Below are 25173 nucleotides of genomic sequence, written 5' to 3'. Positions count from 1 at the left end.
GCTTCCTGGGCCTGCTCCTCGGTCAAAGCGAATACTCTGGCATGCTGTCTAGGAGGCTGGCTAACAGTCTGGCTACCTCCTGGCTTCTGCTGTGACTGAGCTGGCGCTGGCTGGAATGTATGAACGGCAGCTGATCGTCTCTCAGTCTGTGCTGCTGATCCCGATGACTTGGCTCCCTGAGATCTTTGGGACCCTATCTGTGGACACACTTTAGCAAAGTATCCCGGATGTTTACAGATGTTGCAACTACCAGTCACTCCCTGACATTGCTCAGTTGCATGTCTTCCTCCGCAAGTCTTGCAATAAACTCCAGTGTAACTCTGGCTCTGTCTGGAACCATCGGAGCTGGAAGAACTACTGCCAGATTTCTTAAATTGCTTTCCTCTGGCTTTCAAAAATTCCTTCTTCCCTCCACTGCTGCTGCCACCCTCAAATCTGGGAGGTGGTTGCTGTTGTCTCGGTGCTGGAGGCACAAATGAAGCCACTTTCTGTCTCATCAGATCGGCTTCTGCTCCCTTAGCTCTGTTCAGGGCGTCATTAAAGTTATTCGGATCGTCATGTGTTCACCAATGTGAAAATATTGGGGTTCAAGCCATTGATGAACTGGTCAGCAGTAGCTTCCTTGCTGTCAGCCACATGTGGAGCAAATTTCAACAAGGTGGAGAACTTTGACACGTACTCTTCTATGTTCATCTGTCCCTGCTTGAGATTGGCAAACTCCGCCCCCTTGTCCTTTCGATACGACACTGGAAAGAATCGTTGGTAAAATTCAGTTCTAAAAACATTCCAGGTAATAGTCGTACCTCTATGCTCCATGGCTCTCTTTCTAGTAATCCACCAGTCCTTAGCAACATCGTGTAACTAGTGTCCAATTAATCGAACTCGCCTCTCATCTGTATACTCCAATGAGTCAAAAAGCATTTCAATATCATCAAGCCAACTCTCGCACTCCACAGCATTCTCTGTTCCTTTCAAAGTTGGCGGGTGAAATGACTGAAATCGTTTCAGTAACGTTTCCATTGGAGTCGGTGTTACATCCATCGGAGGATTTGATGTACTTTCCTGTTCTGGTACTCGTCTCGGAGGCATATCTGGTTATCAACAGAATTAGTAACTCAAATACAACAACCAACTTCAGTCCTCCTCTGATCATCTTACTGCTGATCTAGAATCGGTGCTGATCCAATCTCAATAAAACATATTACTATATCAAATCAGATAAAGAAGTAACATGTATTAAAGCAGTAAGACATTCTAGCATTCAAAAGCAGGAAAGAAATCCTCAATCTACCCCGCTCACTAGCCTCTTCTATCTCAATCTAAAGGATCTATCGCTCTGATACCACCTGTTGTGGGGACCCGGACGCTAATCATCTTATTAATCGTCATTGGGACTAATTTAATTAATTATAATAAACAGGATCTAAATTTTTTTTTAAAGTACGGAACGTAATGGCATACATCTTAACATACACGTCAGTATTAAAAGTACAAATCTTGCACTATATACAATCAGTCTCAACTAAGGTTTAACAACTATATAACAAGTGTTTAAACCCTAACTCTAGTCCAAGTCCGTAGTCTCCACTCTAACTCGATCTTTCTTCACCTCTGTGACCCTGAACATGTCCTACCTGTTGCCATGCACACATACAGACAAGACAACAGCCGGATAACTCCGGTGAGATATAAATATCCCAGTATAAACAATGTATCAATGCAATCATATAAAACATATTTAAAAGCATAAACAATCATTAAAACATGTATCTAATCTGACTACATGAATCAATACGAATCTGTATTTAAGTCAATGACTTATTATCTTATCTCAACTTATTTCTAACCTAGGGATCCCGATCTAATTTAGACTTTGGTATGCTGTATCGAATGTCTACAATAGACGTCGATCTACATCTAAGCTTATCGATACACCGTAAGTCTAGAGTCCCCGCGGTTCTGACAAAGACTCGGCGGTTCTGCCCTAGCTAGGCTGATCTGCCCTAGACTCAAACTCTGGCTCTGCTATAATTCAATAGACTAAACATATCAATCTGATAATCTGCAAATATCAATGCAATAAAATAAAGTATGTGATTTTAGGAAACTCAAGTCAAACCTAACTCGAGTTGTGCAATCCCGAATCCACATTTATTTATACCTTTCTTGTTGTCGCTCTGATACAATCGAAGTCTCGACTCAAAGCCTGTCAATGTTCAATCTGGCAATGACAATATCAATATACTATATCAATATTCTATTCAAATCAAAACATCCCCGTCTTATCAAAATCTGACGGTACAACAGTACAATCTTGCGATACTGATAATACTATATCAGTCTATACCAATTCCAATCATTTACAATCAACCACCGTACAAATCTGACATCAATTCTAGTCAATCTCATTCTGAAAATCATAACACTTCCATATTCTGTCCGTTTCTTAATCTGACTTCGATTCTACACTGTCTAACATGTCAAGAACAACATATATGACATGTATTTAATTCCAACAACATCATAATTTCAAAACATGTCAAAACGTAGTAAAACTTGCGTCCTGTAGTAGCCTGCGTTGATAGGAACACAGTACCGAAGTCGGATTTAAAATCTAACGGACGGATTGATCGCAAATCGAATTCTAAAATTCAAAAGCTATTTTCCCTCGAAGCTTTCGTTTCCTTTCTTTCTTCTGAAGCTTTAAGGATTACTATATATATATATATATATATATATATACACACACACGTAACATGCACAAGGACGAGTGGCTCAATGTTTGTAGCACACGTCTCGCGCATAATGCGCGACCCCAATCGGCGCATATGCGCGAGACACTCGGTCTCCGCGTGTATCATGCACATCGCCTCGCGCATATGCGTGACTCATCTCCACGCATATGCGCGAGACTCTCTGGAGTTCCTCGCATAGGCTTCGCGCATATGCGCGACATCTTCCGCGCATATGCGCGAGGTCTTCTGCCTGTTTGGCGCATGTGCGCCGATGCTACTGTCCTCGCACATCAATTTTCACACGCGATCTCATTACGTCTCTCGGTTAGCCCTTTCATAATTATCTCGATTAAAAATCAATAATCGTAATTTAACACGGTATAAATTCTCGAGCATTACGGTTTTACTTAAAAATTTTGAATCGTACATCAAGTTTCTATTTCAATTTTCTAGCAATTGAACATTTTGTCATCAAAAGTGTTGAAGTGACAATAAAAACGTCCACGTCATGCTAACACCACATGGAAAAAGATAAAAAAATAAATAAATGAAAAAACAAACAAAAAGACTACATACTAAGAATGAAATTTGACAATATAGATGACCAAAGATATATATATATATATATATATATATATAATTTAAAATTTCCATTTAAATAATGTATATTCTATATAAAAATATTGTTTGTGTTTTAATTTTTATGTATTTCATATATTGTATTCCTAACATGTGTAAAAAATAATTAATTATTAAGGATAAAAATTAGCATGCTCTTCACCAACCTGCAACCGACCCTTCAATAATTAATTGGTTCAAGGAATAATGCCATTATTTCTCATGTTTATAGCATTAATTATTTATTTGCTAATTATATAGTTTTGACCGAAATATGGAGGTTTGGAATGTGGCTAATTATTAGATTCTCACATTAAATCTCCATAAATATGTCATCAATTATTGATTATTCAACCATTCTAATTTTGACCTAAACTTGCTACTTAATCTTGGTTCGAAACAATCTTACCCTAGTTTGTAGGAAAATTATTGGATTTGCTGAAAAATTTGTTTGAGTAAATAAAAACTACTGGTTCAGATTAATTAATGTTGGAAAAAGAATAAGATTAATGCAATAAATTGATTTAAATCAAGGACCTGATTTGCACCGGAGCAACGGTCTCGCATGAGGTTGAATTTACCCTATCGGATCAGAACTGGTACTCAGTTCAACTTATATTCAGTCTCGAACAATAACTTTTTTGTGTTTTACTTGATTTAAAATTGTGGGCACTGGACAAGGAAAGTTAGACAATTAATCAAGCAGTAGATATCACAAATAGTGAAAGATCGGTGGTGCATATCATGGTTTGTAGTTCATTTTCGATGCCAAAATCTTAATTAAGTTTAGAAGAAGTTATCGTATATCGGGTTCGATAACCAATGATCTGTCTCACAAATAAAAATTCCTGAGATCGTCACATATTATTTTGATGTCAGATATATTATTTATTATTATAAATATGAGTAGTATTGATCTGTCTCACATATAAATATGTTTGATATCGTCTTACAACAGACCTATTGTATGTCAAATTTGGGGTTTGATTGTCATATATGTATATAAAAACTGAGTTTTTGCTTAAAATAGTAAGTTACTGTCAAAATGACAATTCTAAAAAAACGAAAGAAATATCATGAATTTCGAAATAAGTGTAATGCAATAAATGATTGAAAATATTTAATTTTATGTAATTTTTATTGATATTTTTTTATAAACACTTCACTATTTTAAAAAAAAAAATTAATGTGAATTGAATATATTTGAAAACATAAACTTCAATTATTGTTTGCATTGATTATATCAATTCGTTCAAATTTGAATTTTATTCATTTTTATATTAATTCAAATATAATTTATGAATTATATATTTTTTTATTTTCTTTATTAAATTGAAACTGAATTCTATTGAAAATATAAACTAATTTTAATTTTTGCAATTATGATATCAATTTATTTAATTTGGGATATGTTTTTATGTTACTATGATATATTTAGCTGTTATTATATATTGTATAAATAATTCAGTCTGATTTCTACGTCACGTTCAGACAATTAATTTTCAATTAAAATAAAAAAATGCGATATTCAATATCACATGTGAGGTAAATTATTCAAAAATATATTTGGCACTTAAACTCTGATTAATTCGTTGATACTATCTACCCATACATGAAATAAATACGTAATTAAATGTAAATTTTTTCAATTTATTTTTAAAAATTCAAATTTAAATTTGATGTTTCTTGAAAATATAAACTACATTTAAGTATTTGCATTGATTATATCATTATATTTAATTTCAATTATGTTTTTAAGTTTTGTGTTACTTTTATATATTTTATATTTAATAATCTCTATCATACTAAATAAAATATAAAAAATTTTATATAATATTGTGTTTTACAACTTTTTAAAAACTTTTTAAAATTGTGTCGGTAAATTATTATTATTATTATTATTATTATGTATCTTAATAAAACTTTAAAATAGTATTTTAATATAAATATTTTTAGCATGTCCAAAAAATAATTACATTTTTAATCAACATTTATTCATCTAATAAATGTCAAAAAAAATTTTGAAAAAAAATTATTTATTGTTTAAAATTTTGATAAACAAAATAATATATGATTTCTTTAAATATTTTTTCTATCTTTTTATTAATAGTAGTTTTATTTAACCACAAAATATTGTTATCATCATTTGAGTGTTATATCAAATACATAAATATTTTGATATAATAATATTTAAAATTTAAATATATTCATTATATTAATAAATAATTTTAAATAATTATTCAAACACTAATACTTATTCATTTTAATTATATAAAATAGGAAAAAAAACTTGTGTAAGACGGTCTCACGGGTCGTATTTTGTGAGACAGATATTTTATTTGGGTCATCTATAAAAAATATTACTTTTTATGCTAAGAGTATTACTTTTTATTATGAATATCAATAGGGTTGACTCGTCTCACAGATAAATATTCATGAGACCGTCACACAAGAGACCAACTCTATAAAATAATACTAAATACTGATATTTATAGAAGTCAAAGAGTAATAAAGTGACAACTGTGTCCTATAGATACTCGTTAATTTGTTGGTTTCGAAAGTAGCTCAATCTATAACAAGAATATGCCAAAATCTAATTAATTTGTTATTTTGATGGGAAATCAGTCACAAAAAATTTGACAAAAATTGACACAATTCTTCAATACCAAGTAACTATAAGCTTCCACCACACCGACAACTATATATTATATCAGATTTTCAATTTTGTTATATGAATTTTAACTCAATTCCTAAAAAATATTTTTTTTTATGTCAAAATTATCATTTCCACTTTTTATATGAATCAAATAAGGAGTCTTACTCATTACATATGTCCTAATTTACTAGGAATGTTTTAAAAAAAAATAGTAGGCATCTTGTGAGACGGTCTCACGAATCTTTATCTGTGAGACGGGTCAATCCTACCGATATTCACATTAAAAAGTAATATCAAATAAGAGATCTGTCTCACAAAATACGACCCGTGAGACTTTCTCACACAAGTTTTTGCCAAACAAAATAGCTAATAATTAATCACATAAAAATTGTAACATAATACCTAAAAATTTCCCGGGATCAAAATAACATAATTTGAAAAAATTGTAAATCATCACAGATATTACAAATTATCGAATTAAATGAAATTTTAATCATGATAAATATAAAAAAAATAGTTTGTTTTATACTTGTCACGATTCTTATCTTTATGAGTTCGTCCCTGTCCTATGGATAAGATTATCTTGCTCACAATTTGGCTTGGACCATAAATTAATTACTCAAATTACTAAGATATATGGAGACTACTACGTATATGTATTTATTATTATTATTATTATTATTATTATTATTATTATTATTATTATTATTTTAAAAATAAAAATATAATTTGGTAATTGGTGTGAGTAACAACTAACGTACCATCACCTCACGAATAAAACAAAAACAAAACAAAATTTTCACTCATCATGCTCATTTTTCATGACCCCCCAAATTAAATAACAAATGGCAAAGTAGAATTATTTCTTGAAATTTGACAAATTTAAGCACATTATCATTTTATTACCATAAATTCATAAAAAATGATGAATTTTTAGTACTACTTATCTCATATATCAACCATGTGTAGTCGGAAACAACCTTTCCACTACGAAAAATTTGGGGGTCAGAACTGAGAAATCATGCGGACCGGTATGATCGCCAACAACAATAGTTGCTAATTGCTATCGTTGAGATTTTCTTAAATAGACTTCACACAATTACTATAATCAATTTTAGTCTTCAGTTAAATTAATTTACCAAAATAGTCTTTTTATCATATCAAATTAAATAGATATCCCCTATCATTTAAACTCTATCCACCATCAATTTTTTTATCTCAAACTCTTTCTTTGATTTTCGCAAATTCTCGAATAATCTTATGAATTACATGTATTTGGACATAGAGTGGTGATAATTTGAGATAATTCTTTTGTCGAGTATCATTTTTATGCATTTTATTTTTTGAAAGCTTGTTGTGCATACTCATAAACTGTTAGCATGGAATAAAGTAGAAACTTAATTGAGACCATCAGATTTTTTGTTTATATTTGTGTAAACTCACATTGATGTAATTATTACGTTTCATAGCCATAGTGATTGATTATTTTTTTAATATTATTTTAGATGAGCAACAATCGTAATTAAAATATTATAACCTTGGTTGTTTCGTATGAACTAATTCAAACTAACAATTCATAATTTTATTAAAATATATTTATTGATATAAGTAAGTAGTATTAAAAAAATTAATATATTATAAATTAAATAAAATAGAACAAATGTTAAATCAACTCTTAAAGAGAAATAATAGATAATTAAACAAATGAATCACGAAAATGGAACATGTGTGTTCATAGAAAAGTGTATTTTAGGATTTTTTTAATTAAATAAGACATAATGCAAAATGTGTAATAAAGAAGGTCATTTTTGAAATTATGACTTTGAAATAGACTAGAATAATCAATTTCCCATAGGTATTTTGTGAGATAATATCACGGGTTTATATCCGTGAGACGGGTTTGTCTAATCCATATTTTTTTTTGAGAAATATTATTTTTAGCATAAAAAATAATACATTTTCTTGATCTGGGCTGTATCGAAGATTTGTCTCATAAAATTGACTCGTGAAACGGTCTCACAAGAGTTTTTTGTGTATAATAAAAGGTGGGCGGATAAAACTACATTTTGCCTTTAATGTTTTATTTGGATTAAAGAATTTGACTTGAATAAATATTTAAATGATAGATTTCGAATGACGTTAATGTTGAGTGATTGAAATATATCATAATCACATATGAAAATGCTTAATTTTATATGAAGTGAATCTTGAATTAACTCGAGTTTTTTTTTAATCAAAACGAGTCAAAGAATTTAAAATCGTGATTTTGAATAATATTATCACAAATCTACCAAATGCCCTCAAAACCCAGAAACATATCATTCCTAAAAAATGAAAAAAAAAAAAGAAATAAAAAAATTAAATAGTGTACAAAAATTTGTTGCATGCACTCCATGTGTACAAGTAGTGATTTGTGGATGAAAATGACTAATTTTGAATTAATATTAGTTTGGTGTGTCGACAGGCCCAAGTACCATGGGAAGCCCATAGTACATACCAATTATTAGAGGTGATTTATGCGGCCCATTTGTTGGGCCCAACAGTGCCAGGTGTCTCTGTGGAATATTTAAATCGAATGAGGTCAATTCCAAACTCCAATTCAAGGGGGACCTTCCTAAAATTGTCCATGCACCAATTCCATGGTTGCTTCGATGGATTCAAAATTCACATATTTAAAAAATATTTAATTGTAAACTTCAAATCCACATATTCCATATTTATATAATGTTTCAGGTTTATTACGATGAATTTCGGACTCACCCAATAATGAATGCATCTGAAATTCATTCTCATTGTTAACAATAAAAATATAATCGAAATTCATAGATTTCAAAACAATTCGTCTAAATGCAACCTCATATTAAAGATCACGATAGGATAGGTTTACGTGGTTAATTTCGAGTTTCTTCGCATATTTCTTAAATTAATCTTGAAATGTTCATAGTGTTATTGCATCTTTCAATCAAATATTATCTAAAAATCTAACAAAAAAAAACAAACAAACAAACAAAATAGCGACAATTGCACATCCCTTGATGAAGTTTGAGGGCCTGAGGCTGAAGAAGGTTGGACCAAAGATGTAATAAAGTTAAGAGCAGTGGGGACTTTGAAATTTGGTCCAATTTGGCTATAAATTACGATGATAAATGGTCCAATGAAAATAATGACGATTCATGTGAATTGGTCCATGATTTTAGAATAAAATTATATGATATGGTCTCATTTTTATTAATTGGATGCCAAAGTCAAGATTTGCCAAAAGGGAATTTTCCAGTATATTTGAGAAAATAAATTTATGAAACAAGTTGGGAAACATAGAAGATTTATCGCAAAGCCATTTCTAAAGCTCAACTCATTCTTTTACAAAAAAAAATTCAAGCCCCGTGTATTTATTTTTATTCATTTTTCGACAAGTTTATATTTTCACATAATCATGATACAGATATCAATTCACGCCTTTGCTTGGTACTATAGGAGACACCATTTGAAGATTATTTTTTTTTTGAGATTTTAATGTCAAATGAGCTTTGAAAATACGAGAAAAACTAATGTCTATAAAAACATTTCAGACAAAATGTTTTTAGTGGGTTATAAATGAAAAATATTTAAATAAAATATTTGAACAAAAATTTTGTATTTAAATAAAGAACTTATTAATAGTTTTTTTTTTAAAAAAAAGTATTCTCCATATACATTTTTTTATTTTTTAAAGAATAATTGGCTTTTTTGTAAAAATAAAACATTTATCAAAACTCATATTTATTCTTAAAACAACTTTTAATTTTTTTAATATAAAAATCATTTTAATCATCCAAAATAACCTTACTTGCTACAATAAATTATGAACAAATAAAAAAAAATTGAGACGAAATAATTTCATCACATCATTAAACTCAATTAAAACAAATCACCATATATATATATATATATATATATATTTCAAACACACTTCACTTTCATGGCTTGTGTAATATAATACATGAAAATGTGGGGTGGTATTCTAAACCAAAAAAAAAATTGTATTCTAGCACCTAAGTCCCTATAAAGAATGCTTACCCTTTTCAGCAGAGACAAAAACATTAGGCATTTGCCCTATAAAAGAAATTGTAACAAATTCCAAACCCCCAAATGCTGATAATCTCTGGAAATACAGCACATAATGAATAATTTCACCAAGCTAGATAATAAAATTAATAATAACAATCGAAAAGGATAAAAATGGGTGGATTTACAGTATACGCTGGACGGATCCATGTCGGGCATGAACATGCTGCTTTTTTGTACCCAAACAAAAAGAGAGGTACTATGGTGGTTCTTCCTTGGCCTCAGTCATGTAAAAAATGGAAGGCCGTATTGTGGAGAAGGTCCTCGGCAGGCTTCACGCCTACGAAATCCTTCACTTCGAGTGTATTCAAAAAATCATCGATAGAGAAGGGGATGCTGCATGTAGACATACAAGTAAGTCGACTTTTGTGGATATGAGATCTTTTCTGATACAAGATATAAAAAATCAAAGCTTTCAGTAGATTGCAAATCATTTTCAAAAAAATTCATTTGCAAATGATTCACTCAGGGCTGGGTCTGCCTCTGGTCATCAACTACGTCAAGCAGAGGTCTAAAGCTGTGATAATTTGCATGCACGGTTGCTTCATACGAACAGTTGATTTCTTGAAATTTAGCCCCGAAGTAACAATTTGATCTAAATATAAATATTTCAGCACCTTGAATTATCATCCAACAGAAACGCGTTACTCGCGGCATTATAGGAGTCCTCTGTCATTAGCATCCTCATGCTGGATATCACCTGTCATCATGAATGTAAGATAGATATTCCTTAAAACACATGTTCTTATATAGGTTGGCCATTAACTCATAATTTGGTTGAAGTGTAACTTACTTCAGGGGACACACTTCGAGTGTTGTAGTTATCGTCCCAGTATATAGTACATATTCTGTACAGCTGCTGGACACTGAGAATCTGAGGATACAAACATTCCAGTTTGAGAAACGAATTTGAGTCCATTTTGTACATGGGTTCTTTTTTCTTCCTATTTATTCATGTTCATATCTGGAGGTAACTGACTTACAGGACACAAATCATTGGTGATCTCATCATATGATATTCTGTACTTCTGATGAATGACCTGCGGGGAGAATCAACAAATAAGCTAATATAAATTAGCAGGCATAGTATAAGACATGTGTAGATGCATAAAGGATATGAATTATGAAGGAAAAAAGAAAAGACAGACCAAATCATCGTACAATTGACTTCAAAGTGAGACTCTTAAAATTTAGATAAAAAACAAAAAAAGGCATGCGATATTTTTCATCTTTTTTACACATGATGCACATATCACACCACAGTGACTGTACTGCATAATTCCGAAATCACAGAAAAGTACATGGAATACATTAGCAAAAAAATGGCAAGTCGAAAGATGAACTCACCAGGAACCCAACAGCTTGTCTTATGTGTTTGAGTTCATCCCAAGCAGAACCAGCATACTGGAATCCGGGGAAAAAAATTAATTGACAAGCCACAGAAACATCAGATAAACATAAACAGTTTGTCTAAATTGCATCATGTGGAATACCTCCTCTTTTGCTTGGCAGCACCACAATTCTAGCTCAGCCAATCCAGCTTTGACATACTCCCCATTGCTAAACGTACAACACTCGCGGCGTAGAAGAAGACTGAGAAATAAAATAAGAGGGGGGGGCGGGGTGGGAGGGGAAATTAGTAATCTGATTTTCTGACGACCATGTGGAATGATTCAAAGCACAGAAAAATAAAAATCTTAATCACCTGTTAAACAGTTGTACATTAATGTATGAAAATGTTTGAGTATATATCTTCTGAACAAGAACAGGGGGAACCTGGAAATCCAACAAGTATTAGCACTTTTGAAGATACAAATGAGTATATGTTGTACAGAATGAAGAAGTTGCATACAAAATTTTCTTTCAAGGTGTTGAGAAGGGAGTTCAGGCAATCAATAATGCCCTGCCAGTGATTTGTAGGAGAATCTTTCCCAAAAGACCGGCCAGATCTTAGCGCATTTCCTTTAGACGTTCGTGGTGCCTATAATTAATAAAAGTACATCATGAAACAGATCAAGTGTGTCTTCACATGCGTTATAGAACATTAATTCACCGGCCTTGCAAAAATTTGCACAAAAAATCATAAGCATATACAAAAATGTTTACCCAAAATCAAAATCCCATGAGTGGAACTTAATTACAAGTAGGATCATACAAAGATTCAAATTACCTGAATACATAAACCAAGCAATGATCCCAACTCCTTTTTTACGTTTTCTCGAATAATTCCATAGATTTTTTCAACATAGGCTGTAAGCTGCTGTTTAAAAAGTAAAGCTGGGTACTTGGCCTCAACTTGGCGCACTGCTTCAATTGCTGCCGCAGCTGCCGCTAGGTTGACAGAAGAAGGAGATGAGCGAAAGCCCTGTTCAAAATTTAGTTACATCACCTGTTTCACTCAGGTAAATGCTACTTAGGAGAAGAACCATGAAAGACTCTGAATACCATTGTCATCCTCCCAAATAGGGATGTTGGAGCTTGTTTACGAACTGGTGTAGCACCAGCAGGTCTGAGACTTTTCTGAAGTAAGAACAATAAAGTCGAGGTATTTGACAGCCAATAAGCCATATGATCATTGCTTTCTTGATTCTGCGATTAGGCAATCTCAGTTATTTTTCAGATCTTTTTAAAGCCGGCAAATTTTGACCTGAGTATGGTTAACGTGCAAGTGACATAACATCGCAGTCCCGTCTCATCAAGGAAAATGGAAACAAAAAGATTCAAAATAAGAATGATAAAGAGTCAAATGTTCGGACACAACGCAGCAAACACATTCAAAAATTTGTCATCAATAATTAGTCAAAAGGACGAGGCTTTTCTCCAAATCAAGCAGGATAAATATCAAGTGCCTAAGCAAAGACACCCTTATTGCACATCTGAAAGCTCAACTTAAGTAACATTTCTGTGACACGTGATAATATCACAGTAAGCCGTCTAATACCTCGATAGCCGAGCCAATCATCTGAATGAGACGATCGAATACACTTGTTCGTTCAGCTTCAAAGGATTTCCAATGCAAAAGACATTTGTATATTGTGAAAGCAGCAACAGACTTTCCTTGACTAAAGCCCACATCTTTCATTACACATTCCATGAGAGTATCAACATCCTCCTGCAGCAAAGTCTACATTTAATTTCATCCAGTCAACCAAACCTTTAATCAAGGCAAAATGAAGCAAGTATCAATTTCTAGAAGTACAGACATGTTGACGATCTGTTGGGGGTCTCCTCGGTTTGTTATCAGGAGTCTCGTAAACTTTTGATGGAGTATGCAACAAATCCTGTAGACATTAATCTTCACGTTAACAGAGAAACTATGACAACCTAAGATAGATAAAAAAAGAAGAAGAAGAAGAAGAAGAGAAGTCCATTAGCATGATATATGAAACTCATTTTATTGTTTCAGAAAGAAAATAGTACATTGCTTCTAATTGATTCATCGACATCGTGACCATTTTCCAGCATCTGCACTTAAGTTGCAAAGAATTAACCAGAGATAAATAAAGAAAACATGTGATAAAATAAAAAACACTGGACTTTATTGACAAGAACCGCACCTTGGCCACATAAGTTGATGGAAGCGTTGATGGCCCTTTAGAAGTGGTAAGCAAAGTCTGCTGCCGAAGAATTTTATTCTCGGATTCCATGTCAGTAATTTTTTCTTCAAGACTGTATACAAGGAAGAAACATATTACAATAAAAATTTACGAAAACAAGAATATAAAACATCACCAGTGGAAAAAATTCTTGATTCAACTTAAATCTTTTTCACAAATAAAAATTTCAACTATACAGTAATAAAACCAACCCAAGCATCGTGGTCTTCAACTTAACAATTAGAGACTCAGCCTCCATGGCTTGCTTCAACCTCTGCTCACTAAGCTTATTCGTCTCTTCAAACTTCTTCTCTGTTTCATCTATTTTCATCTCTAAAGAGCTGACTAGAGCCTGTCATATAGCACAAGAAGATGCCATGATATTAAAACAAGTTAACAAAACATTAAATCTGTTCAATGATATTTACTTAGTAACACAAGTCCCAGAGATCCAAGCCATCTTACCTTTAGATTAATGTTTTCATCATTGAGCTTCTTCGTCAGTTCATGGTCAATAACTGGAATCTCCTGTATTACAGGAATTTTCTCAGCTGCAATTTTTGCAGTTTCCCTTTCCTTCAATAGCATATCTTTGGTTTCTCTGAACTGACCCTGAAGCTCTTGCAAAGCTGTTTGCAGTTTCGTGTTTTCATGTGCTTTTGCTTCTTCGAGATCAGCCTATATAAAAACAACACATGTTCATGGATCAGGGGAACAAGAAGGTAAAAAAGATTATGAACGATTAAAAATGTGTATAATTTGTAACAAGAGGGAAAAAAAATCCTGGTCTCATTGTAATACATCCTTTCTGCAATGTAAGGTAAGGATTCTTCAAAATTTTCTGTTCCCATGAAAGCTGTAAATGTACCGAGACATTTTATTTCATAATCAATCCTAAGGCAGTATTACACCTCTTCTCACATTGCAAGAATTGTTTTCCATTTAGCGTCTGGCAAAATCCAATGACATTAAACAGACAAACAATTTACTTTCCCATAAAGCATTGCAAACTGAAACTCCAGTTAACAAGAGAAACCATCAGAAAGCAGATCCATCAATACAGTCATAGAAACTTGAATTTTCTTTTTATTTAAGATTCATCATACTTCATTGTTGGAGATCTATTCTCAATTCTATCAGGGATGGGTCTGCCATTTTCAGTCATGTGCTAAACCAAGTTGGTATTTTTGCAAGATAATTTAAAATAACAAAAAGAAGGGATAGAAAGGTAAACTTACTCTCATTCGTTTCTCCAGCTGTAATCTCCAGGTCAATTCTTCAACTTGCTTCTCTAATTTATTCTTGGCAGCTTGCAGAGCACCAGTTTCTCTCGCAGCCTATAGGAATAATTCCCAGTTTATATGAAAATTCATGTTAGTGTAAAGAGATAAATATTTTTACACAAATTCTATGATAAAATTAGTAAATGAGAGAGGATATATGTGCGTGTGTGTCCGTGTGTATCTGTATATATAGAGAGAGAAATATGACCATCTTCAGTTTACGCAATTCTTTCCGTGCAACTCTTGCCCTCCATGCACATTGCGTGGTGAGTACAGCTTTCTTTAGATTCTTATATTCTGATTGAGCCAAGAATTTACGGCAGTGACTCTGCAGTCATTTCAGGCACCAAAATTTCAGTTTCGAAAAGAAAATAGTCGAGTTTTCTCATTGGGTCAAAAATAATAAAGAAAAGGTAAGTCTTATTTGAAAAGTATGCCAAGAGCTAATGTACCTGGATCACGATTGCTGCTCTTGTCTGCCGTCTAAAGCGAAGCTCATTACGTGCATCCATCCCACGCATTCCTGACTGAATTGAAACAACAGATAAACACAGTTGCTTGTATGCTTTCCTGGCAAGATGCATCCGCAAACCTTTCTGAATCCTAATAGAAGAAGCTTCTCTCCGCATGTTCTCATAAACATTGCGAGTAAGTTCACCTGCAAACAGAAAAATAAAATTTCTCAACTGACATCCTGATAAGCATAATCTCCAGCAACTCTATACAGAGAACCACCGATTCAGTCAAATTAAGTACCTCTGCATACAGATTGCATAAGTATAGCTGACCGACGCAACAATGTGAAACTTTTTCGACCCATATATGAACGAATTTTCCTCTGGATAATGCTCGCTGATCTTCCTAACACCTCAGTCCTGCGAGCATCAAGCTCAGCCAATTGGCCAGCCCTCAAAAACACTTTCGTTTTACCGATCTGCAAAAGCAAAATGCATCAGTTGGTGTTGGTAGCCCGTTCATATTTCCCAATTGTATTGACTGATGGAGAAATTCAGAAATACACCAGGACGTGAGGTATCTCTTGCGGTTACACTTGTTGGGTACAATTTAAACAATATGATGAAAAGTAGAAAGGAAAAAGTTTCAGACGACTATTACACCTTCCAGAGACTCCAGGGCATCAGAATGTGAAAAAATCCCTTTGTTCATTGGCGTGTATATCTACTATAATACACAGCTCAACTTCAATGGGATCTTTCTGGATATGAAGGCCTTGTTTCTTTTGATTTTCTGAAGATATTCACACATATTTAAAACAAAAATGGGATTATGGTCTCATTTTTTTTTCTTTTCTAAAAACTCATTCTCACATCTCCAACCTCTAACAATAACTTTTAATTCAATTTTTTTCACATATTTTCAATTCTTATACTCCCTCCTCCGTTTCAAATATATAGGTTGTATTTCCTTTTTTACTTATCCAAAACATATAATCAAGTGTTTATATTTAAGTAATATTTCTTCTATTTTTGCTATATACACCTATTTAATTTGCATTCTTGTAATTATCTCGACCCAAGATTAAAACCATTAAATATGTTGGCTACTTCCAACAAGTTTTTATATATATCACAAAAACACTCATTAAATAAGATAAAATAAGAAATTTATTTGTATAATTGATTTTTCCTATGATATTATTAATCTGTGTGGTAAAACAATAAATCTATATATTTAAGACAGAGTATCATTATTATTTTTTAAACTGGGGAAGAGTTCGTTACAATTAGATCTCAATTCAAAACATCATCCCATGTTTACGAACTTGTTGCCAGATGGGCAGCATAAGCATCAGTGATGGAATGAATATTGTATTTTACCATTAACTAATTCAAAATCAATCACTAGACTAAAATTACACAATTAATTGTTATAGTAATCCTTGTCTTCTTCCAAAAGCAAAATCAAAATTACATTTCACTCCCCAATACACTTTCAAACTAAAATTTTTGTCAAAACGAACCTCCGAAATGCTGGAGACAAAAACAAACATCCCTGAACTTTTACAGTGCAACTTACAAGCATATATCAAAAAAATAAAATAGCACTCACAGAACTTATCTTGGGCAGCACTAGCAAAAGAATACAATGAAATCCTAACTAAAATATGACAACAATGTTACTATCTTGCATCCCTACGTCACAGTTACATTTCTGGACTAAAATTGGACAATAAACAGAGAGCTAAGCCAGAAACTAGTCACGTACCAACCAGTGGATATCAAAAGTGTATTATAAACTCCATAAGGATGGCACAATAACAGGTTTCATCATGAACTAATTAAATGATAAAAGTAATTTGAGGTAATTAATATGATAAATACAGCATAAAAAATTATACTACTGTACTCCATCGAACAAAGCTCCTACCTGATAACCGTCAAGTACCACTCTTTCCAGAAGCCTCTTGCAGACAGCAACCTCATCCATACTATCATAAATCTATAGTAAGTGGAAAGAGAGACGGCACAATCATATGTGGAATAGTATTGGGGCAACAATGATCATACCTTCCATCTAAAACTTCAGGAGCAAGAATGCCAAATCGATCGACAAACTCATAGAAGGGTCTTTTGGTAGGATAACCAGCACAACTTATCCTAATTGCTTCCATGACTCCCTGGATAGATGACAATAACACATATGAATAACAAAAAATTGCAATACACCAAACTTCTAAACAAATGTAGAATTAACCAATATAAAGAAGATATCATTACCCCACATCGCAACTGTTGCAAGACATTATGATTTTCAAAGATAGCTGGTTTGAGGAGATTATTAGGTTTCACACAGCGAATATAATGAGGTTCCGTGGCACTAAGAGTTTCGAGCAGTGCTTGTAATTGTTGCTGCAAAAGTGACACATGACGGTTTGTATATGTATGTGACAACGAATAAAGGTAATGGCACATGCAAATGACACACTTGAGCAGTTTCCTACCTTAAACCTTGAGCCAATAGAAGAAAATTTTGATTGTTTAGAGGACTCCTCATTAGATACTGGAAATAGACCCGAAGCAAAAGAACATTTGGAAGCGCTCAAGAGAGCCTGATGTTCAGCAATCACATAATCCTTGTTTTTGTCCAGAAACAACTCAGTTTGATAAGTTACCTGACACATACAACTCATTATGTAATCCAGCTACAAAATGATTGTTGCTATGTGGTTTGGTGCAAAAATGATCTTCTAAATTAAAAATTAACATAAAAACGCACAGTAAAGACTTACATCACCAGCATAGTGGGAAATGGTAAAGTCAGAACGGGCTAATTTGGGTTTGCTGAAGCGCTTGTGGTTCTTAAAAGTCTGATACAGCTTCTGGGCAAATGTTTCATGAGTAGACCGTGGAAACATACTACAAGACAAATTCATACCAATGAGATCGCCAAAACCATCAAATGCCATAGCCATTATCATAAAACAAGCCAAACAATTGTTAACAGATTCCCCTCAGCTTACCAAGCTTCGTCAAGAAGTGCTATGATTCCACCTGGCTTCTGAGGAATTTCATAAACAAATGAATGTTAGATATGTGACACATGAACGATAACCACATTCATAACAATTCTATAAACTCCAACTTTTAATCAAGAAAACACAAGTTCAGTAGCTAGAGCAAAAGAATGAAGGTTTCCAATCCATGCATGCACAACTTGGAAGATGTTGCCAAGAAAAAAAAATGCATCTTAATTGAAAAACACTTCAAATTATGACAAACATCAAAGAAAACGAGTGAATCTAATAAAAAGTAACTCCATATTCTTTATTTTCGTTAGATAAAACCTCATTACTGAATGAGGGGTCTTAATTTTTAGGCATAACATCATTGCTGAACGAGAAGTGTTAATTTTTTAGATATAACCCGATTACTGAATGAAGGATGTTATATAATGCTGCTACACATTAAAACCTTACCAGTTTCAACTATGCAGCGTCAAAATTTTTTTACATGGAAAACAAGAACAACAAATATTAATGATTACTTATAGTCACAAAATGACGGAAAATAACTACTGCAAACATGTAGCACAACCTTTTCAATTAGATCTAAAATATCTTGATTGTCAATGAACTCTATGTAGCTCCAATTGATCTCTTCTTTTGTATACTCTTCTTGCTCCATTTTAAACACATGCTGCCAAACAAAGACTTCAGTATCGTACAACCGCAATAACAGAATACAAAAGAACGCAAAAAGAACAAAAATAGGAAGGCCACCTGATTAAAGTGCTGCTGAAGCTTCTCATTGGTCAAGTTGATACAAAATTGTTCAAAACTGTCAAGATATACGCATTGAATTGGTTTGTATTTCATCTCAATGGTCATGAAACAAATTGGGTAACGCAATAGCATGGATTGCTCAAAAATAAAAAAATAAGTAACTTTAATTAAATTATGCTTTATAACTATTTTGTCTCCATTAAACCCATAAGTATAGATAATCTATTTCTTCATATTCCAACGAAGATTATAGACAAAACTTTGAAGTAAATTCAACAGAATACACAAGCAGTCCACAAGACCTTAAGAAATTTTTTCACGCAAACAACTCATAAATTATTGGCCTAAACAAACTAGTCAGAAGACTGAAGAATAATGAAACAAGCCCATATCCAATCACCAATTTCAACAGAGGATTATGGTCCTAATACTATGCATATCAAAACTAGAGAAAATGATTTTGATAATCACTTTTTGGTTATATTTATAAAAGTACATTCAGAGACATGCACTGATAGGCTATGTATGTTTGGACAAAGAAGCCTGAAGGTTAGCAAAGGCAGGAGAAACTTGCTCTGCTCGGTTTGTAAAAAACTCGGCATAACTGACCATAACAGAACAGATCACGTCAACAATCAAGACACAGCATACCCGTTAAGCACCTGTTAGTCTTGAAACTCTCGAATCCATAGATATCCAGCACTCCGATTAAACACTTTGAGTTAGGATCTTGACCAATTGAACTATTGATTTTATCCACAAGCCTGGAACATGACAATGAATCAAACATGTGATTTTCAATACATGCTAGATATTAATGAAGCAACTAGAAAATGCTAAATAAGCTATCATAAAATAAATTCCAGTGAAGCACCTCTGTTTAAACCATAAAGAAAAGGTTTACCAGTCAAACAATCTGGAGTAAACAATTTTGGCCAAAGCGTCTCTACTGCCCGTAGCAGACTCTGGGTCCAACTCTTTGGTGATGGTTTCGTCGCGTGTCACAATTACACGTCTGCAGAGGGAATCCTCCAAAGCCCTTGCATCACACCTACAAAATGCTTAAACTTTAAAAGCAGAATATCAATGAATCCCAGTAAAGATTAGAGAGAGACAATGACATGGTACAACAGTTTCCATCGGTTAGTAATAGCTCAAATATAATCAAATTACATAAACAACTCCGCTGCCGTTTTTAAGTGAAACCGAGATTTTTCATCTTTAGGCATGGATGAATCAATTTCCTTTCCCTTCACGAATTCAATGTTCCCAAGGTGAAGGATTGCAGCAATAACTCGAAATATTCCCTCCTGAGTAACCAAATATTAAAAATGAGCAAGCAAACGTATATGACGACTTTAGATGATTTCGGATACTGAAATACTGCAGTTGATACCTGTTCCTTGGAACTGATTCCAACAGTATCCATAGCCTTCCTGGTCAATAAATATTCTTTGGAATCATCAACCCCCTCTAGTTCATAACAATTTGACTGGTTCAAATAATGAAATGTTCTTGGATTCCCCAATTTGTATTTTTTTATCTCCTGAGAAAAAGAAAGATTAAAATTCATGTACAAGAAAATCGAATCGGCTAATTCACATAATGATATTTTGTTTATAAGCTTATGTTTGTATTACCAATGACCAATCTAAGTTAATCATATGATGATTAATCAGGAAAGTATTGTTCCCAAAAGCTCGTGCTAACAGGAGGTGACAATTAGATTTTTTATACTTTAATATGACCTCTCATAAAGCCATGATCAGGAAATATACATCAGAAGATGTATACATGCATTTGGTTGCGTATTGGACAACAATAGCCCAAGACCACCTGATTGAAATACAAGGGGGATTTCAATTGTAGGATTTGAACTAGTGTTTTTTCCCCGCACAAAATTTCTTTAATTATTTTGCCGAACCACATGATCATTGAGCATACCAAACAAAAATTTTGATCACCCTACTCTTAACGAAAAATACAGGTAATATATCAATAAACACATTTCAAGATGACTAATCATCATAATAAAAAAATTGAAATATTAAACTTCAAAATATGAAAATGATGTTTGATATTGTTTCACATACACATAGAATGCAAGACTTATAGTTCACACAATGAGGTAACTGAATTTGAGCAAAAACAAGGAGCTCAAACAACTTTATCAGCTTCACTTGCCAAAAGAAAAGAAAAGAAAAGAAAAGGAATGGAATGCAATCCGGTTAACCTCTTGCACAAAAAAACCTTATATTTAAATTCTCAACCTCACAAGGGGGTGAATATTTCATTGCCCCTCTTTTGTTTTCTGCTTTCTAGGACATGGTAAATCGGGGACAAGACATCGTAGATTACTTCCAAAATATCATCCGGCTAAAATTTCAGTAGTCATCACATGATCAAATAAAAAATTCTATTTCAACAATAACAAAAAAATAGGCACAAAATATCATTACCTCGGGGGGTGCAGCACAAAGCATGTAGAAACAATGGTAGTTTCTCTCAGGATCAGACACTTGACAAACACGAGATCTTTCCAGCAAGTATGTTCTGATGGCAGCTCCAGATATCCTACCACCTTGATCAAACTGAATTTCTACAAACTTACCAAAACGACTGCACATAACATAGGATGGGAATTAGTTGAATGGATATGTAACATAAATTTCAGAAAAAAATAAGGATGAAAACCATATGAATTCAAATTTGCCTAGAATCTTCAATACCTTGAATTATTATTTCGAACTGTTTTAGCATTACCAAATGCCTCCAGAACAGGATTTGACTGCAAGAAAAAAACATAACATGTACAATGCAATCAATAGGTTGTGATGCAAAACACTTAATGTCCACACCCAAATCACAACCACCAACTCATATTAGTATTATCAACTCAATGAAACAGTAATTACCTCAAGAACCTGCTGTTCAACTGTCCTTCCCTCACCTGCTGATCGTCCCCCCATGTAAGCAAGATACTGCATGAGCAACTTTGTGCTTTCTGTTTTACCTGCTCCACTCTCACCGCTGACCAAGATTGCCTGACTTACTCCTTCATTCATCATGAGCCTGTGTCACAGAATGCTGGTATGCTTACTAGACACATAAATACAACAACTGATGCCATCAGCAAAAAGTAATGCATGCCTGTATGCGGAATCTGCAATAGCAAATGGGTGCGGACTTAGCTCACCAAAGGCTGCTCCTTTATACTGTGCCATCATATGACTATCATATAGATGTGGCAATCTTTGAAAAGGATTCACAGCAATTAATATATTTCCGGTGTAGGTCTGAAAACAAAAGGTGGAAAGCTTCAATAACATTAGGCAAGATATACAGGTAGAAAAAAAGTTACTAATGTGATGAACCACTATTAGGAACCCACATATATTTCATTGATGTCATATCTAGATCTTAAATTATCTAGAACTCCAGGTTCATGCAAGTATGCCAACTTTGTCATATCATCCACCCCGCAAGGCGGGGCTTCAGAATCTTTGGGGTAGACATTACTTGACTTGACCACAACCTGTAGAAAACATGTAACAGACTGCATTACTTTTGAAAATCCTTAAATCACCCATTCAAGGAGTGGAACAAAAAACAGCCAATAAAATAGACATCAGAAGTAAATAAAAAAACTTCATCTTCAACATTGAATAAAACGAGCTGGAAGGTTCCAAGTCACTAAAATAGAACATTGAATGACGAGCAAGGTAAAATAATTTTCATAAAATATATGTTTGGGAAGGTACATGGTAAACAGTGTTTTATGATATGACAAAGGCACTCACCGTCTTCCCGGATGTACAAAGAACCTTGACGTCTTCGCCGTTGACTGCCACTACCTCTCCATCTATCCAGGCTACATCGGGATCCTCCACCCAAATAAGTGATCCAGCACCTAAACTGGCTGAAGCAACCTATAAAAATCAACAATACTTAGCTACCGATGACCAAGTGAAGACTATCGAAAGATGGAAAAAGAACCAAGGAAATTCTCGATTTTTATGTAAGCCATATTCCTATCGTGGAATCCAGACCACAAAGGATTACAAGATAAAACACTACATGAGCATTTCATATCAAATGTAATGAAAGCATGTTCCCAAATGGCAGTTGCGAGTTCAACAAAAAATCAAAAGAGTAAACGGCACTAGACAAAAATGTGACATCAAATGGAACGTATACACCCGCAGCCGTCCACCAGATTCGGCAATTAAGATCTAAAATGATGAGTAGCAACTATCAAAGGACATATATAATTTTCAAAAACTATATTGAAAATGAAGGACTCTGAACAACTAAATGGTCGAATTTGGTCCACATACAAATTAACAGCTGGATAAATAGACGGCATTTCAACAATTCATCAATTAATCAAGACAAATAAGATTAGCAATGTCACGCACATGCACTTGAAGAAAAAGAAAATATCATACGACCAAAATCAATAGAATTCAGTACCATTTCACAATAACTTCAAGCAGATCGAGAAACTCTAGCGCAGACTCGGTCAGCTTCCAGTCCTCAAGAAAACGAAAAATCTACAACACTTGAAAGCAGATCAAAGAACCACTGCTTCCACAACTTAAATTAAACAAAAGAAAAATCCAACACAAAGAATCACTGAATCAATCCAATCCCAAAAAAATCACCAAATCTGACACACAACTCCCTGAATCCCTTCAAGTATTCTTCACAAACCAGAGATCTGCATGGGGGAAAAAAGATTTGTCTCCGTATTTTCACCAGCACAAATTTCCCTCGAACAAAAAGAGAAATCGGAAGAAAATAATAGCAAGAGAGGAAGGGTTAATTAATATAGATTAAAACTTAAATAAACCCTTCGTTTCATCGCTAAGTTGAGCTAACGTGATTTCTTCTATCCTTTTTCCCTTTTTTTTCTTTTGCTATTCTTAACTTATTCTATCCCACGTTGTTCGAAGATTTGGTCTCTCTGTCTGAGCGAAGTAATCGCCAGTTGATTAAGAGCTAAAACGTTTCTTTAATGAATTGAATTCCATAAATGCCCTTCCTAGATCCGCGTTATTGCAAACCCAAGCCCCCCGACAGATACGTTACGCGTACAAATGTGGGCCCCGCTTTTTTTAAATGCCCAAGCGGTTAGATAAATTAATAATATTTTTTTGGAAAAACCCAAATAAATACGATAGACGGGGCCGAAAGAATTTTTTTTTTTTTTCCAGAATAAATAACCTTTCAAGGATCTTTCATTACCTTAATTTATTTTACATTCACTGTTAGGACTAGGTTTCTTATGAGAGGGTTTTACGAATCTTTATCTGTGAGACGGGTCAATCTTACCGATATTCACAATAAAAAGTAATACTCTTAGCATAAAAAATAATAATTTTTAATGAATGACCCAAATAAGACATATGCCTCATAAAATACGAACCGTGAGTACGTATCACACAAGTTTTTATATAGACAATATTTGCAAAAACTTATTTTAAGTATTTTTAGACATTTCATGGTTCGGTCGACCCTACCCCTGCGGGTACTGCCTGCAGGGGTCGATCCAACGGCTCGGATTTTTTCGAGCCAATTTTATTTATTTTTTTTACATGGAGGTGGATCCGGATCACTCATATGAAGTGATTTGGGCCGTTTGAAACAAACCACATTTCATTGGATAGTAAACTTACGTGAGTTAATTCTGTAGCGAGAGTGCCCTTGGCCTATTTAACTATTCATATTTATTTTACATGTAGGGTAGGGTACATACGAAAATGAATCACTATTGAATAAAAACGGAGGGTAATTTAAATGGCTTGCATTTCAGACACAGTATGCAAATCTCTCCAACTACTTTATTCACAGAACTCGTTATCGAGAATTGAGACCCTCGTCACTTTTTTTAAAAAAAAAAAATTATTAACAAAATATTTTGTTAAATTAATCACCG

At 33.5% G+C, this 25173-nt stretch overlaps 1 protein-coding gene across 1 annotated transcript; it reads right to left on the bottom strand.

Annotated features, from left to right (window-relative positions):
- Positions 1 to 9954: 9954 nt before the first annotated feature.
- Positions 9955 to 24220, bottom strand: LOC142545215 (myosin-6-like). The gene is made up of 39 exons (XM_075652255.1): positions 23709 to 24220; positions 23036 to 23164; positions 22627 to 22770; positions 22386 to 22531; positions 22151 to 22307; positions 21965 to 22023; positions 21695 to 21854; positions 20632 to 20781; positions 20409 to 20545; positions 20140 to 20286; positions 19898 to 19999; positions 19233 to 19290; positions 19048 to 19149; positions 18474 to 18511; positions 18243 to 18369; positions 17955 to 18125; positions 17731 to 17862; positions 17521 to 17630; positions 17381 to 17441; positions 15749 to 15926; positions 15445 to 15650; positions 15201 to 15320; positions 14948 to 15046; positions 14175 to 14387; positions 13922 to 14061; positions 13671 to 13782; positions 13534 to 13578; positions 13317 to 13394; positions 13055 to 13225; positions 12559 to 12702; positions 12284 to 12478; positions 11966 to 12094; positions 11819 to 11889; positions 11607 to 11706; positions 11461 to 11517; positions 11097 to 11153; positions 10907 to 10987; positions 10731 to 10813; positions 9955 to 10449 (listed from the first exon to the last, which is right to left on the bottom strand). Exons 1-39 carry the CDS (start codon positions 23709 to 23711, stop codon positions 10335 to 10337), a joined length of 4527 nt encoding a protein of 1508 aa, XP_075508370.1. The 5' UTR covers positions 23712 to 24220; the 3' UTR covers positions 9955 to 10334.
- Between the last annotated feature and the right edge of the window lie 953 nt (positions 24221 to 25173).

Source organism: Primulina tabacum, chromosome 1 (assembly GCF_025594145.1).
Source record: "Primulina tabacum isolate GXHZ01 chromosome 1, ASM2559414v2, whole genome shotgun sequence".
Taxonomy (NCBI): domain Eukaryota; kingdom Viridiplantae; phylum Streptophyta; class Magnoliopsida; order Lamiales; family Gesneriaceae; genus Primulina; species Primulina tabacum.
This window is presented reverse-complemented; position numbering and strand designations above follow the sequence as displayed.